We start from the raw sequence: 14,529 nt of genomic DNA on the forward strand, positions 1-14,529 counted from the left end.
CTGCTTCGTAAATGGTTAAGCTAGAGATCGAAGATTGCCTCTTCATTTTGACTTTTTGTTCCCTCGACTCTCTCGCTCGAGGGATTCTGCAGAGTTGGAGTTTGAACTGCAGCCATTGGCGACTCGATCAAAGACAGGGCAAGACATGGCGACCGTTTTCTTTCCCGTGTTTTCCATATGGCAGACACATGAGCGACCGTTTTCTTTCCCGTCTTCGATCAAAGATAGCGCCATCTTCTCCCTTAGCGCATGCAATAAGATTGAAACATAATTTATATAGTTGCAGGATGAGATTTCGACGTCTCGCTGCTTTTAGCACAGATTTCTCCGTGTTTATCTTCGTGAAATCCATGTAGTGCACTTGCGGAAGAGACGAGGTCGGAGGTGTCGACGGCATTCATTGCCACCTTTGTCTTGTTATTATCTTTTCCAGATGTTTGCAGCTTTGACTTTGCTGCATCTGTTGTGATCGAGACAACTCTTGTTTGCGCATGAAAAAAGGAAGTTGACTTTGCTGCATTCGTTCATGGTTTGACTGGTGATTTTATTTTTGGTAGACGATGGAGTGTTTCTTCAACGAGAGAGGCAAAAATTTCCATGAACGAACGATGCAAAATGAAACTTCATTCACGTCGTATGCTACAAAGACGCAAAGAATTAGAAGCAAATCTAGTAGGAACTATTGGATTTCCATGTCGATAAGGCATAAACGATACGCCCTTTCCACCCTTGCAGCAGCCACCGCTTGTCTTCGTCCACGACGAAGTCCTTGTGGTAGCAGGACTTCATCTTATCCGTCACATTCTTCACGATGTCGCGGTTCAATGGAAGCTGCACGAACCCCGCCCTCAGGTTCCTCACATGCCACTGCTTGTAAGTCTCCGGCCTCTCCAACCTCTCCGTGCCCTCGCAGGCAAGGACGTTGAGCGCCTCTCGGCCGAAGAGGACCTTCTCGATCAGCTGCCTCGATTCATCCTCCTGTGGCGCATTCGTCCCGATCATGTCGAACAAGGAAGAATAGTGGAACAAAGCTTCCCTGAAGCGGGTGACGAAGAACGGAGCGCTGTATGTGCCATTGACGACGCCGTGAATGAACACATCCGGGTTGATCTTTCTTATGGTGTTCAACACCTTGTCCCTCGGGTTATCCACCACCACCGTCTCGTCCAACAGGTTCTTGAACCGGTACAAACAGTTGACGACGACCACCTCGTCGTCACGAAGGTCGAGGTCCTCCACTCGGATGTCATCCCACTTGGCCGCTGCAATCGAGCGGAACTCGAAAGGGATGCGGAAGCTGGATGCGTAATCGGCTAAGCGACGCCCCGTTTCGTCGATCAGCTCGGTCGGGCGGAATCCATGCCTGGGGACGTCGATGCCGGTCATCCGAACCTTCGGAGGGCCATCAGGCCGAGAAGAGAGGCGTTGCAGGAAACATGGCCACTGGAATCCGTAGTACATGCCGAAATCTATGATGTGCAACCTCGTTGCCTTCTCTGCCACATTGAGAATGGTCTGCGTCGCAAAGAAATGGGAGACCTTCCTGAAAGGACAGACAGCCATGTAAAGCTGGTAAGCTTTCAGGACGTCGGTGACGGGAATCCGTTTTGCCGTCAAGGAATGGTAGATCTGGCTCCCTGTACCGGCGAGGCGAGCCTGCAGGCCGTCGGCGAACCAATGAGCCAACCTCTGGTTTGCGTCTCCAAAAGGCGAGGAGTGCTGTCTGATCTGCTTCAGCAACTCATTTGCGCTTCGATGATCATCTGCGGCCACGGCATGAGCGCAATGGGTCAGGAGAGAACTTAGATCCACCACCTCCCTCTTCGGTTGCTTCTTCCCTCGACCCTTCCTGCCTTTGGAACGACTGCCGTGAGAGACTTTACTTGCTTCGTTCTGCGATCTTTCTCGGAATTTGTCAACGGCCTTGGCGCAACTCCCCCCGCTGCACAGGAAAACCTCATCAAACAATTTGGTGCGACCGGTCTCCCCGGAGAAGACAGCAGATTGTTTGATGCTCCTTCCCTCCTCCAATTCCAGATCCTCGCCATGCCGGTTTTTCCGACCTCTCGACGGATGAACTGCATGTTCACTGACTCCACCCTCTGCGTTGACCTCGACCAGTCTCGTCCCCTCATTTGGCACTTGTGGTAGGTAGAAATTATTGGCTTCTAAGTTGATCGCCAACTTATCATTGCTCGGAAGGAATTTATGTGCCTCCTCAATCCCTCCCTGGAATTGCCACGCGGGTTGGCTGTCGGCAGGCAGATCAGGAGCTACAAGAGTGCTCAGAAGAGATTCCTCCACCCCTTCTAAGATATCACCGAAGCTATTCACGAAGGAAAACGAAGACTGCGGGGAGTCATCGATAGGGACAGGTTGAGTCTCTGGGGCATCATACGAGTGGCTGTTGTCCATGACCGTGCTGCTACCGGAGCTCCCATGGTGGTCACCATCCGGGCTGTCAGAGAAATGGCTGGAACATAATGGTGGTTGACCAGGTGAAGCTGTCAAGTTCTCACGTAAGATCTCAAGGAAGGTATTCTCTGGATCAAAGAGGGCTGGGTTCTCTAGATAGACATCAAACTTATCATCGGTGTTCTCCTCCATGAGCATCTGACTAATGTAGTTGAGACCGATATCAGAGAAGATCTCAGAGTCGTCCAGGGTACCTGTCTCGGTCACTGGCGAAACGTTGGCGTTTGGAGTGCAGACCGAGGGCGGGAGACCAGGATGGTCATCTGGGAGGTCGAGCCGGCTACTCCGGTGGTTCGACGATTGCTGCTGTCCTCCCAAATCTAAGCTGTTCAAGGCGTCCTCCTCGGTGAAGAGATCATCCATGAACGAAGGCGGAGCACTCGCATTCAAGGCAGAATCAGAAGAGGCCTGAAGAAAAGGACCATCTTGCACATCGATGAAGCCATCCAGGTAGGCGGCGGTCGTCGGTGGCGGCAGCCCTTTGAGTTTGAGACCATCGGCAGTGATTGGACCAGGGAAGAGCTGGTCATGCTTGAACCCGTTCATCGCTCCTCGCAGATCTCGAATTCCAGTTCCCATGGCTACTGACTTCTCATCATCCTCTGCACCAAAATTTCCCAAAGGTCACTATTTTTCCGATCTATCACCCCAAGCCCGATCAACAAAAACAAGAGAGGAAGGCAAAGAATAGCACGACCAAGATCTAAAAGAAACGAAAGATGTCATTTTGGATCTTCAAACAGGAACACAGATGAAGCAGAACAAGCCAAAGCTGCAAATTAGATATGCCATCGAACATCGCCTGAACGAAAACACGAAATGACAAGGAACAAGCAAACTAAAAGCGAATGGATCCACGGAATCCATGGAAGTGACAGCCGGCAGAAACAAAGTAATCGACAAGAAAGAGGAAGGCCAAAATCATCAAAAAGACGTCACCTTGGCTACAGAATCTATCACCACAAGGAAGCTCCCGTCTTACCCTAATCGAGGCACTTTGATCAGTAGTCGACCTCGCCTTTATGTATATGAAGGCATATTGAGCAGTAGGATTCCAAGTCCATACTTGGCTCGCCCTTTCTGCAACGGGAAGCCGAGACCGACGAGGAAGACGCGAGTTTGACCGCCGATAGTAATGTTTAATTTGTGTCGACGTGGGAGCCTCGGCGCAGGTCGGCTGATACATTGGATGGAGCCGTTAAAGCTATGAGATGGTTTCCACCCCTAATAAAACAATGTTCAAAGCAAACGAGTGGAACTCCAGGAAAACGTGATGCGACTTTCTTCCTCGCTCGAGAAGTCTTATCTTTCCTACAACTTTGCATATAAGGTGTTTGATATTATGCCTGTTATTTGCTTTTGTGAACTGAATGCTTTCCTTGTCGTCATGGCGGCCAAATATAATGAAGCCTTTGACCCAGCAACGTATGCTTGGCGAGTCAGGATCATGGGAGGTAAAGAACTCTCCAAGCTGCACGTTGAAACCATAATGGACCCAATTCACCCACAATTTCTTATCCGATTGGCCCAAAACTCTCCAAGCTGCACGTTAGAGTTTAGTCTGACGCATTCGGGCCCACTCCTCAGAGAGCCAGTCACAGACGGCCAAGTAAGCGGTCCTCTCGTCTCATCCGTGTCCCCCGGCACACGCCCATACCGCATCCGCGATCTCAGATCCGACGTCTGCGAACCCGTCGCCCTTCCTCACTCGCCATCTCGGGTTTCTTCCCGTACCTTTTCTGAATCCTCTCGCTTCCTCTTCCAAGATCGCCAAGAAATATGAGCAATCTTGAGCAATTTGTTCTTTGTTTCCGTGATTCTTGTCGCGCCTGTTCGTTCTCCGTTGGTAGCACCTGTGAATCGAAGGCGTTGGGAGAGCCCGCTCCATGTCACGGTTCTCCCACGACGAAGGTGCTTCTTGGATTCATTTCGGTTCTGTTCCTTCGAGTTGATCCAAGCATTACGATTTCTTCGCGTTTCCTTTGGTTTTCCTGACAAAAGAATGAGCGGCTTTCGACTTGTTTCCCATGTTTCGTGGTGCGAGGACAACGAGATGAACAAGAGTCTTCACCCGCTGTTCGATTTTTTCTTCGACGAGGATGAGCTCCGCGAGATGGAAGAGAAGAACGAGTCCGATCCAAAAGAGTGCGAGGACGCAACTCATTTCCAAGGACGGTCACTCTGTTCTCGCACTCGAATTCGACCTGACAGAGTAAAAGGTACAGATCTTTATCGTTTGCCGATCTTGGCATCGGGTTCTTGTTCCCATCTTTCCGCACTCCAGCAATTCTTCTCTGATGACTGATTTCTCTTTCGTACGTCTTCGTGATGCATCCCGTTGGTCGAATTCGTTTCCTTTCGATCGAATTCGCAGAAGAAATAAAAGTAGAATATGTTCTTATAATGGAGATATCGAAATGAGTACCGGTCGCAGGACATGTATCGAACACCTTGTTGACGCGTAATATCACAAAAACAAGAATCGATCATTAGCCCTTCTGATCACGCGAAACGACGACAGTGATTGCAGCCGAGAGGTGTTGTGCGCATATCCTAATTCCACAAGGAAAAATTAATTCCGAAACCCAGAGGAAATCCGTATCCGCCTCGGACTCGGGTTTCACTTCCATATATACTCCTCGCTCTGTCCTCCTCGTCGAGTGTGTCTTCTCGCCTTCTCACTGTCTTCTCGGCCATGGCCTTTGGCAATGATGGGTACGTTTTTGGATTCAAACCTTGGTTACACTTCCTTCCTTCGCTTCTGGGATGCTTGGTCTTGATTTTTTTCTTTTGGCAGCTTTCTGGACGAGGATGGTGAGACATTGATGGTTTCGAACATGCCGTCCTGTCGGGAGCGCTCCCTGAAGCCGGCCGATCGCGTCGACGACGACGGCAACGTTGACGGGAGGTCCTGGCGGTGGGGCCGCTCACCGACGCCGGTGATGGATTCTGCCAACGAGTGCAAGGGCGGCAAGCCGAGGAAGAGGCTTATAATGAAGGGCGCGAACGAGGGCCCGCCGCATTGCAGTGGCGGCCCCATGGCGGCGTTCGGCGACGAAGGATTGGATAAGTCGGGGAACGTAGAGCTGTCGTTGAAGAAGAAGAGGAAGGGAACGCCGTCCACCAAGCAGGGAAAAGTGGGGAGTGGATCAAGGAACACTATAGCCAGAGGCGAATTAGAGGTCTGAATATGCTTTTCGAAAATTTCTAATTTCTTCAGCGGTCGTCTTCTTTATTACTTAATTTGCTTTTAGCGAGTCATACTTTTTCTTGATTGATTTCTAGAATTTATTTTAAAGCAATGACATCTGAATGCCATTTCTTTTTATTGTTTTGGTAAGCAGCAAACTGTACAGATGAATACTTTGATTGACAAAGCTATACTATCAGCTGCACTTTTATCTCGTGTTTATGGTGTATACTTCTAGACACTTATCTTTGATTGATTTGACTAGAATATTCATATATTCTCAATATTCAGCTTCTGATATCACTTGCATATGCATGCAATTGAGGTCTGAAAGTATTTTTTCCATTCGGTTAAAAACAAGTGTTTATGCATTTAAAAAAAAAATTGTTTCGTCTACTGCATGACAATTCTTTGATTTGTAAGTGCAGGAATTTATTATCAAATTTATCTTAAAAGCAATTTTATAAATATGGAAAATAAAGAAGAAAATATATGTAGAATGCATTTGCTTGATACACTTCGAAAGCTAACAATTGTATGAGTTAGTAACAGATGGAACCACTTTGTTTTTATATGCATTTACATTGGTTTCTACTATAACCATATACCTAAAGCTGAAGGCATTTATTTAGTGCTAGAGTTGCTCATCCTCAGGCAGTTAGTGATACATGGAACCGGTTTGTTTGTATTATTCATTTTCATTGTTTTTGGTTTCTTTCAGGCAGAAGAGGGTGAAGAAGATGATGAAATTCAGCAACTATTTAATGGGGGAGGGAAAAAGAAGAAATATGAGAAGTCCCATGCTGAAATATCTTTGCTTGTTGAACACGTTATGGCTGAATTAGAGGTGGTGACTGAAGAAGATGCTGAGCTGAACAGGCAGAACAAACCAGCCATTAACAAACTCAGGAAGCTGCCATTACTTGTTGAGGCCCTCTCTAAGTAAGATTTCTATGGTAAAGAAAGTGCTGTTGTTTCAAACCATCAGGACTTGTGTTCATTTGATACATTTTGTCTTGCTGACATCTTGAGATTTCCCCCATATACAGGAAAACACTTCAGCAAGATTTCTTGGATCATGGAGTATTATCTCTTCTGAAAAATTGGCTTGAACCCTTGCCTGATGGAAGTTTTCCGAATATGAATGTCCGAACTGCCATACTAAAAGTACTTTCCGATGTATGTATGATGCCCCATCTTTAGCTTATGAAACTTTCTTTCTTTTATTTTTGTGAGTTGGGAACATGATATTTCCTATCATATGCTTGTCAGAGATCTTTTCTGGGTTATTCATAGCAATGTGAAAGTTTCTGGAATAATGCAGGATAATGAATCCTTATTTACATCGTTTGGTTAATTGCATGTAATCATGACAATGTGCTTTTACCATGCAGTTTCCTATTGATCTAGAGCAGTGTGACAGAAGAGAACAACTAAAAAGAAGTGGTATCGGGAAGGTGAGTGATAATTATGATGCCATCCTCTTAGTGGACACCATCTCTGAATTTTCATGAGGTTTTTACCAATTCTAAATTTTCTGCATGCAGGTGATAATGTTCTTATCAAAATCAGATGAGGAAACAACTTCCAATAGAAAACTTGCTAAAGAATTGGTTGATAGATGGGTAATGAGATTTTTTATCCTTGCAAGTTGGATCTAGTTCTTAGAACATGATTTTAATTTTATTCGAATATAGTCCCTTATATATAAGTATATGTATATGTGTGTATATATATATATATATATATATATATATATATATATATATATACATATATGTATATGTTATATATATATATACATATACATATATATATTCTTAATGTTAACTTTGTCTTCCATAATTCATAGGTTGATTGGTTATGTATTTATTTTGACTTTTTAAACAATCATGTGCAGAGTCGATCAATATTTAACAAGAGTACTAGATTTGAGGATATGAGGACTTCTGATGAAGAGAGAGAGCCATACAGACAACTATCTCAGAAGTATCTATTATGTTTTACCCCTTTGTTCTGGAAATTTCTATAAGATTTTAGCATGTTCATGTTATTACTTTGATATATCTTTTCTGAAATACTATCTGTTTGGGAAAATAAAGGCACCTTACTAAAGCAAGGAGACTGGAATCTCAAGATAACTGGATACGCTTGGATCTGGATGAACTTTCAAAGTAAGACTACCCACCACTTATTTGCACTGTTACTATTTTTGGATGAAACACTCAGTTATTGAATTTAAGTGGAGCTATGTTGATCATGAGATATATAATTAGCTTCTCTTTTGTCTGGGTGTAGTCTGCGAAGAACTGGACAGGCAGCAACCAGACAACATGTTTCTGTCCCTGAAGCATTGCCTCTAGATTTTGTTGTGCGCCCTCGGTCTCTAGTTGATCCTGAAGAAGTCAGAGCACAAGCGAAGCAAGTGATGCATGATCAGCACCGGTTAAAGGTTGATATGGAGAACCTATAGATTTTATGTTTTATCTTCCCAGCATGGTTTTTGAATCAGAAAACTATTTTACAACTATTGCTTTACTATAATTCAGAAAAAACTTAAGTTAAACACTCTTTACAGTGTTTCTCATTATTTCTGGGGTGGGAGGCGTCAGCATGTATGGCTATTCAACGGGCAGTATTCTCAGTTTCTGCACTTCAGTTTGAAGGAAATAGATCAATAGAAACTTTGTGGTCAGTCATATCCATACAGTGAGAAACTAAATTTCATGATTGATTTGGTTGAAACTAGGAGAGGTGTTGTGAATGTTACTTTTGTGCAACAACAATGTAGAAAGGAATGTATTTTGTGTAACGGAATTTTACTTCCTGTGCTTTGAAATGTTCACTGTAAGTTTGAATCTTTCATATGTTCTTTTAATGTTACTGACATCAACATTTTGTTTTCCAGATAAACAAGAAGTTGCGGCAGTTGAAAACATCAAAAATGAGGCAGCTTCAGGCATTGAAACCGAGTAGCGAGGGGCGTGGCATTGTCATGTATTTATAGTTAGTGATCATATGCGCGCGCGACAAGTTCTAAGAGCATTTGAGCTGGTGGTCGACTGAGTGTACAAAACATAAACATTTTTCTGAGTAGTACTTCTCTCATCCACAATGATGTAACATATCTTTTGATAAATAACTGAAAATAATTGAAGGTTGAATGTTGGGAGAATAGTTTCACCAAATTCTTGTATCCGAGTTTTTTTTTAATTTTTTTTTATCAGAACGATGATATCGGTGATTGTTCGAGTCGGAACGTTCTCCAGTTAAGGATCATCAGATTGGCAAGTGAGCATAGTACTTTAATAATTTTTTTTTTACAAAAGGCAAATGCATGAACTGTCAAAATTCTTTAACGACTAAACTGGTTGACACTTTCCGTTTGTTTTTGTTTTTTTATATCACCTTCGTCACAAATATCTGCTGAATGATGTCTATTCTATTTTTGTTGGCGGCTTCTTCTTGCAAAAAATCCCATGTTGGAAACTGGTGTTTGTTCAAGGCAAATCTCTCCTTTTTCTGTACGGTATAGTGTTGTAGGAAAATTGTCTTGAAATGTTAAGCCCAGGACGGACATTAGGGCCATTCCACTATGAACGCAGGCCCGAACATTGAAGCTCGTCAAGCTCGGCCCATCAAACACTTGCCTAAGCTTAACTGGCGGGTTGGTCAGCTAATTCTTTAACCGCTACCAGCTGCGTCGCAGGCGGACCGCGCGGGCACCCACGTCCGTGCCGGGCACGTGCCACAACCAACACGACGACGACAGGAAGACGAAGACGGCAAGGGTCTTCTGGCGTGGACAACACGGTCCGCCTCGCCCGAGTCACCGACCGGGGAACGGGCCCACGTCACGGGCGGAGATGACGTAGGTGGGAGGTCCCTTTCAGTTAACCGCTAAGCTTCCTCTTCGGTGTGTGTGGCCCGGCGTCGTTATCGGGCCTCGTTTGCGTCCACCCCTGTTGTGTGTTCCCTGTCTTTGTCGAGACATGTGATCTCCCCCGTCCAATTCTTATTCTTTCGCACCGCTGAGATTTTCCCCGGCAGAAGATATCCCAATAGAAGAAAGCGCGCCAAACCGACGATCTCTCTCTCTTCTTCTTCTTCTTCTTCTTCTTTCGTACCTTCGCCGTCCGCCGCTTCTCCTCCCCTCCATCAATTGCAAGTAATCCCATCCCCTAATCCTTTTCTAATTTTCTTCATTTTCTTCTCTCTGATGCTCACCTCCTCCTCCTCCTCCTCTTCTCCTTAAACAATGGATCGATTTTTCCCGTACTAATTTGTTTTTCATCGCAATAATCCAGTAATAAGGCATGGGGAGGGAATCTGGTGCGTCGGATATCGAGATCAAGGTCCAGGGGCTGCAAGGGGACAACGACTTGAATCCGGCCGGTTCGCCGTTCCCTGCCTCGCAGCCGCCGGGGTGCCGGGGCCTGCCCCCGCCAGAGCACCGTCCGTTCCGGAGGTGGACACCCTGGTTGGTGCCGGCGTTCGTCCTGGCCAACCTGGTTGTGTTCGCCGTCATCATGTACGAGAATGATTGCCCCAAGACTTATATGGGGGACTGCGTTGCCGTCTTTCTCGGCCGGTTCGCCTTCCAGCCCCTGAAGGAGAATCCCCTCTTCGGGCCGTCGTCCTCAACGTAAGTCTTTCTGTTCTATTTTCACAGAAAAGAAAGCTTCTGCTATTGTTAATTTCGTCACAATTGTGATTCGTCATCGCATTATTGGGGGTTTGATCTCTCGAGCATTGAATCCTCGTGATGATGGATGGGCCTATTTCTATTAGTGGATTAGGCTGATGTTCCAATCCTAAAATTCATATAGTGGTTGGTTGTACATGTTTTGATCGCCTTAGTTTTATCTTATTCCAGCTATGCTTCATTTAAACATGGCTTGATTTTTATCACATGTTATGTGCTTGTATGTAAATCGTCAAGAGAAGCTGAAGGAGTGTATGTGTTGGATTGGAATTGGGAGTTAGAGATTGTCAGAAAAATTCCAATTTTGGTTTTCAAGCTGATGGACGCCTTGACCGTTTACCCACATTTGTCATCGGTAAACTGATGATCGCCTCCTGTGTCTTTCTTCGTTCTTAAAACTCTCATAGCTATCAGATTGTGCAATGTTTAGTGGCCTTGTTTTGTGCTTTATGCATGTCATCATAGTTATGGTTTATGTAAATTGGGCTTGATTTAAATCATACAACTTCTCTTGAGTAGATAGATAATTATGCAACTTTAGTGGTAAGAGAAAAAGTGTACTGAGATGTAGTCATCGAGAGGGGATGGAGGAGTATAAATGCTGGAGCTAATGGTTGGCTGGAGTTGGAACTTGGAATTGATAAAGTTGACATAGTTTTGGTTGTAGAATCATAACCTTGCATTCATCTTTCTGATTGCCACCGGTTTCATTAGGTGATGATGTGTGAAATTTCCTGTGTATTCTGTGTTTGGGCACTTGAGTCTTTAGGTTCTTGTCTTGCAAGCAAGAATCCTAAGTGGCACCCTTCGTGGTGGCTATATGATTGCTGTTGCACGAGGAAAAGTTCCAATTCAGACATCTGTTTTCTGTCTGTGCTACTAGAGATCCTAATACTTTATGCTTATGATACGTGAATATGTAATCGGAACATGCTTGATATGTTATTACCATGACTGCCACCTTTGGTTTGAGTTAATGCGATAAGGGATTTGCCAATCTTGCTGCTCCAGAAACTGCTTTATGCTTATGTTAGAAGTTTGGATGGATCTTTCCCGTCGGTCAAATTGTGAATACTGATGAAGTTGGATCATTCTATGTTGCAAATTAAATGGTTAAACATTTGTTATTTCTTCTACGACATTTAGTGTCTTATAGAGGATATCTAACTAACAAAAATGTGATCAATTTTTCAGGTTGGAGAAGTTGGGTGCTTTAGATGTGCGTAAAGTGGTTCATGAACACCAAGGATGGCGTCTGATTTCTTGCATTTGGCTACATGCTGGAGTCATCCATGTGCTTGCCAATATGTTGAGTCTTCTCTTAATCGGAATTCGGCTTGAGCAAGAATTTGGATTTGGTATGTGGCAGTCTAACTATAAATTGGCTTTTCTGATATGCAAACAATAGTATATTGCATGTTGGTGTATCTGCAATTTTGCTTGTTAACTTCTGCCTTATTAGGGCCACTCACGAGAAGCCAAATTTGAAACTTCCATGGCCTTGATTTATTGTATGTGTTAGAAACATGAATATACCTGCATGTCTCTGTTGACTCTATAGAGTTGCAGAGGGGTCTTTGTTTAGTATGTGCATTCCTGAATATGAATCTTCTAGTGCTTTATCCTATCTGAGTTGTAAGAAGTTATGATCTGGGATTCGGTTAATCTTGTTTTAGCATCTAGCATCAACATAATGCATGACTCCTATACTATCGGATCAAGTGCTTCTAACAATACCAGATTGCATGTCTGTGTTCCATATAATGCAAAAACAATGCCATCTGCGGAAAAGTCAATTAGCAACAATAAAACTTATTTGCCAATTAGGCAGTTTATCCTAAAGGAAAAGCCTTTGTTGGACCGCTAGAGCTAGATGCTTCCGTTTGAAATTTTCTCTTTTATGTGATGATCAACCTTACAAATTGTGGATGATCCATTGACAAAGGTGGTGAATAATCTGGAGGTTAATGATGGGATAATTGAAGTAAAAAGTAAGCACATAGAGTCCCCTATTCTTCCCTGTTTACTATCAAGGTATTCCTAGTTGCCATTGTTGAGTTTTCAAGACATCAAGGAGCTTTTAGAAGATAAGCTGTATAAATATGGATGGAAAGTACTACTACTTTTATTCTCTAGTTTATTGTGTCATTGTTCAACTTTCTACTATTTTTCTTATTTCTTCTCCTTTTACATGGAGTTAAGTGTGAAAATAAAACTCTTGATGTTAGCATGGATAGATTGAAACGGAGTATAGGTCATTTTTAACACGAGTGGTCATAGTGTTAGGTGTATATATCGATGCTGATCAGTTAATTCAATTTATAATATATGATTGCTAAGCATATTCTGTTGATAGATGTGGGAGATCAAAATCCATATTACTATTACAATAAAAGCATATTTGGCCTTTCGGTGATGCGAGTGAAAACACAGCTAGACGTGTTGAGTATCTTGAGCTGCTTTCCTGCATCACTGAGTACTCTGGGATTTGTTATGGGGAGAGGGTTCTTTCAGTCTTGTTCTGGGCATCTCAATATTTTCCTTTCCTTTTGCAGCACGGATCGGCCTGCTATACGCTATTTCTGGATTTGGTGGGAGTTTGATGTCTGCTCTGTTCATCAAATCAAGTATCTCTGTTGGTGCTTCTGGTGCACTTTTCGGATTGCTCGGTGGCATGCTTTCTGAACTATTAACCAATTGGACGATCTACACAAATAAGGTGATATTGGAGAGTTCTCATTTAAGTGAAATCTATGCTGCTTCTGATACCTTCTGGACTTGGAAAATACCTATAAATTTCTTAATGCTGTTGACATTCTTCTTTCTTCAGTGTGCAGCACTGTTTACGCTTGTGCTCATCATAGCAATCAACTTGGCTGTTGGAGTCCTACCACATGTGGATAACTTTGCTCATATTGGGGGATTTGTTTCTGGATTTCTTCTTGGATTTGTGCTCCTGATTCGCCCCCACTTTGGGTGGGTTGCCCAAAAGAATGTTCCACCTGGATATCTTGCAACTCCGGTCAAACACAAGCACAAGCTGTATCAATACATACTATGGATCACTGCTGCCATTCTTCTAATTGTCGGGTAAGTGATACAGCTAATGCTTTCAATTTACGAGTTCTGGGGTGGAGAATGTTCATAGAATAAACCTTTTGTTGGGAAACCGATAAACTTTCTGCCCACATGTTATCGGTAAGCCATGCAGGTAGTGTATAATCATCTTGATTATTTGTGTTTTCGTATATATCATACTGGTTCTAGGTCTTCTCTCTTTACGTAGGACTCATGGCTTATCTTCTCAATCACTGAGATAAAATTCAAAACCTACAGGTTCACCATTGGCATTCTTATGCTGTTTCGAGGGGTTAACGCAAATGATTATTGTTCTTGGTGCCATTACCTGAGTTGCGTGCCGACCTCCATAAGGAGTTGCTCATCATCCACTATTTCTTGCTTGGTATGATGCTTAAACCTCCTCAATTCTACATTGCATGCCATTGCCTAAGCTTCCAGCCCTGTGATTGAATGTAAGTTCTGTGGCATCTTAATACGGGGGGCCATAGAGAGATACGGCTTAATTATATTTGTGGATTGGATAGAGAGAGATATAAGGAGGTTACACATGCTGTTTGCATCTGTTCTCTAACAACAAAAGGCACCCCGCTACCTGTTCTTGCAGTCGTCTCAAGAAGGGAACAGCCTGAACTTGATGTGTGGGGGAAACAGAAGAGCCCGTAGCTACCTCTTGCCGAATGCAACCGAAGCCCAGATAGAGGAACTCTGCTCCCAGCTGTGCAGTTGACGAATGCGTATGTTCTTTACCACTTTTCTATTTTCTTTATGAACACCCCCTGCTTTTTCAATTTTTCTTATATTTCTTATGTATATGCCAACTCTCAAGCTTACAAAGATTCCGAATCAACATACGGGTCTATTGTGAAGTTGAATGGTGTAAATTAGGGATGAAGCCACAACATTTCACATGATTATGAGAAAACGGGCACCAAAATGATGTAGAGTTGAAAATTCTACCCCCATAAAAGGATAAGCAGCTTGAACGATTCGAACATTGTACCGCTCACCGCAGGTGTGAATAAGGATAAGCTGCACTCCTTCGCGCCTGCGGTGAGCGGACTTGTGGTGAACTTACCGA

General features: G+C 43.7%; 3 protein-coding genes across 5 annotated transcripts; 2 read left to right on the forward strand and 1 right to left on the reverse strand.

Moving 5' to 3' along the window:
• Positions 1 to 598: 598 nt before the first annotated feature.
• LOC135581593 (scarecrow-like protein 9) lies at positions 599 to 3,676 on the reverse strand. 2 transcript variants are annotated; one of them, XM_065157540.1, is made up of 2 exons: positions 3,415 to 3,676; positions 599 to 3,077 (listed from the first exon to the last, which is right to left on the reverse strand). In XM_065157540.1, the coding sequence occupies exons 1-2, from the start codon at positions 3,659 to 3,661 to the stop codon at positions 670 to 672; spliced, it is 2,655 nt and encodes an 884-aa protein (XP_065013612.1). In that variant the 5' UTR covers positions 3,662 to 3,676; the 3' UTR covers positions 599 to 669. The 2 variants fall into 2 exon arrangements, with proteins under 2 accessions (XP_065013612.1, XP_065013613.1); XM_065157541.1 differs by having other exon boundaries at positions 3,458 to 3,589.
• Positions 3,677 to 4,089: 413 nt separating this feature from the next.
• On the forward strand, positions 4,090 to 8,829 carry LOC135641805 (protein IWS1 homolog 1-like). 2 transcript variants are annotated; one of them, XM_065157542.1, is made up of 12 exons: positions 4,113 to 4,694; positions 4,850 to 5,190; positions 5,273 to 5,657; positions 6,387 to 6,607; positions 6,715 to 6,844; positions 7,060 to 7,122; positions 7,213 to 7,290; positions 7,566 to 7,654; positions 7,768 to 7,839; positions 7,964 to 8,117; positions 8,244 to 8,356; positions 8,574 to 8,829. In XM_065157542.1, coding segments are annotated over exons 2-12 (1,326 nt in total). In that variant the 5' UTR covers positions 4,113 to 4,694; positions 4,850 to 5,170; the 3' UTR covers positions 8,575 to 8,829. The 2 variants fall into 2 exon arrangements, with proteins under 2 accessions (XP_065013615.1, XP_065013614.1); XM_065157543.1 differs by lacking the exon at positions 8,244 to 8,356 and having other exon boundaries at positions 4,090 to 4,694.
• An 857-nt stretch (positions 8,830 to 9,686) lies between these two features.
• LOC135586392 (RHOMBOID-like protein 2) lies at positions 9,687 to 14,317 on the forward strand. The gene is made up of 7 exons (XM_065155041.1): positions 9,687 to 9,833; positions 9,973 to 10,310; positions 11,565 to 11,728; positions 12,926 to 13,089; positions 13,201 to 13,460; positions 13,707 to 13,833; positions 14,056 to 14,317. The coding sequence occupies exons 2-7, from the start codon at positions 9,982 to 9,984 to the stop codon at positions 14,176 to 14,178; spliced, it is 1,167 nt and encodes a 388-aa protein (XP_065011113.1). The 5' UTR covers positions 9,687 to 9,833; positions 9,973 to 9,981; the 3' UTR covers positions 14,179 to 14,317.
• The last annotated feature ends 212 nt before the right edge of the window (positions 14,318 to 14,529 follow it).

The sequence above is a fragment of the Musa acuminata genome, chromosome BXJ3-6, assembly GCF_036884655.1.
Source record: "Musa acuminata AAA Group cultivar baxijiao chromosome BXJ3-6, Cavendish_Baxijiao_AAA, whole genome shotgun sequence".
Classification (NCBI taxonomy): Eukaryota; Viridiplantae; Streptophyta; class Magnoliopsida; order Zingiberales; family Musaceae; genus Musa; species Musa acuminata.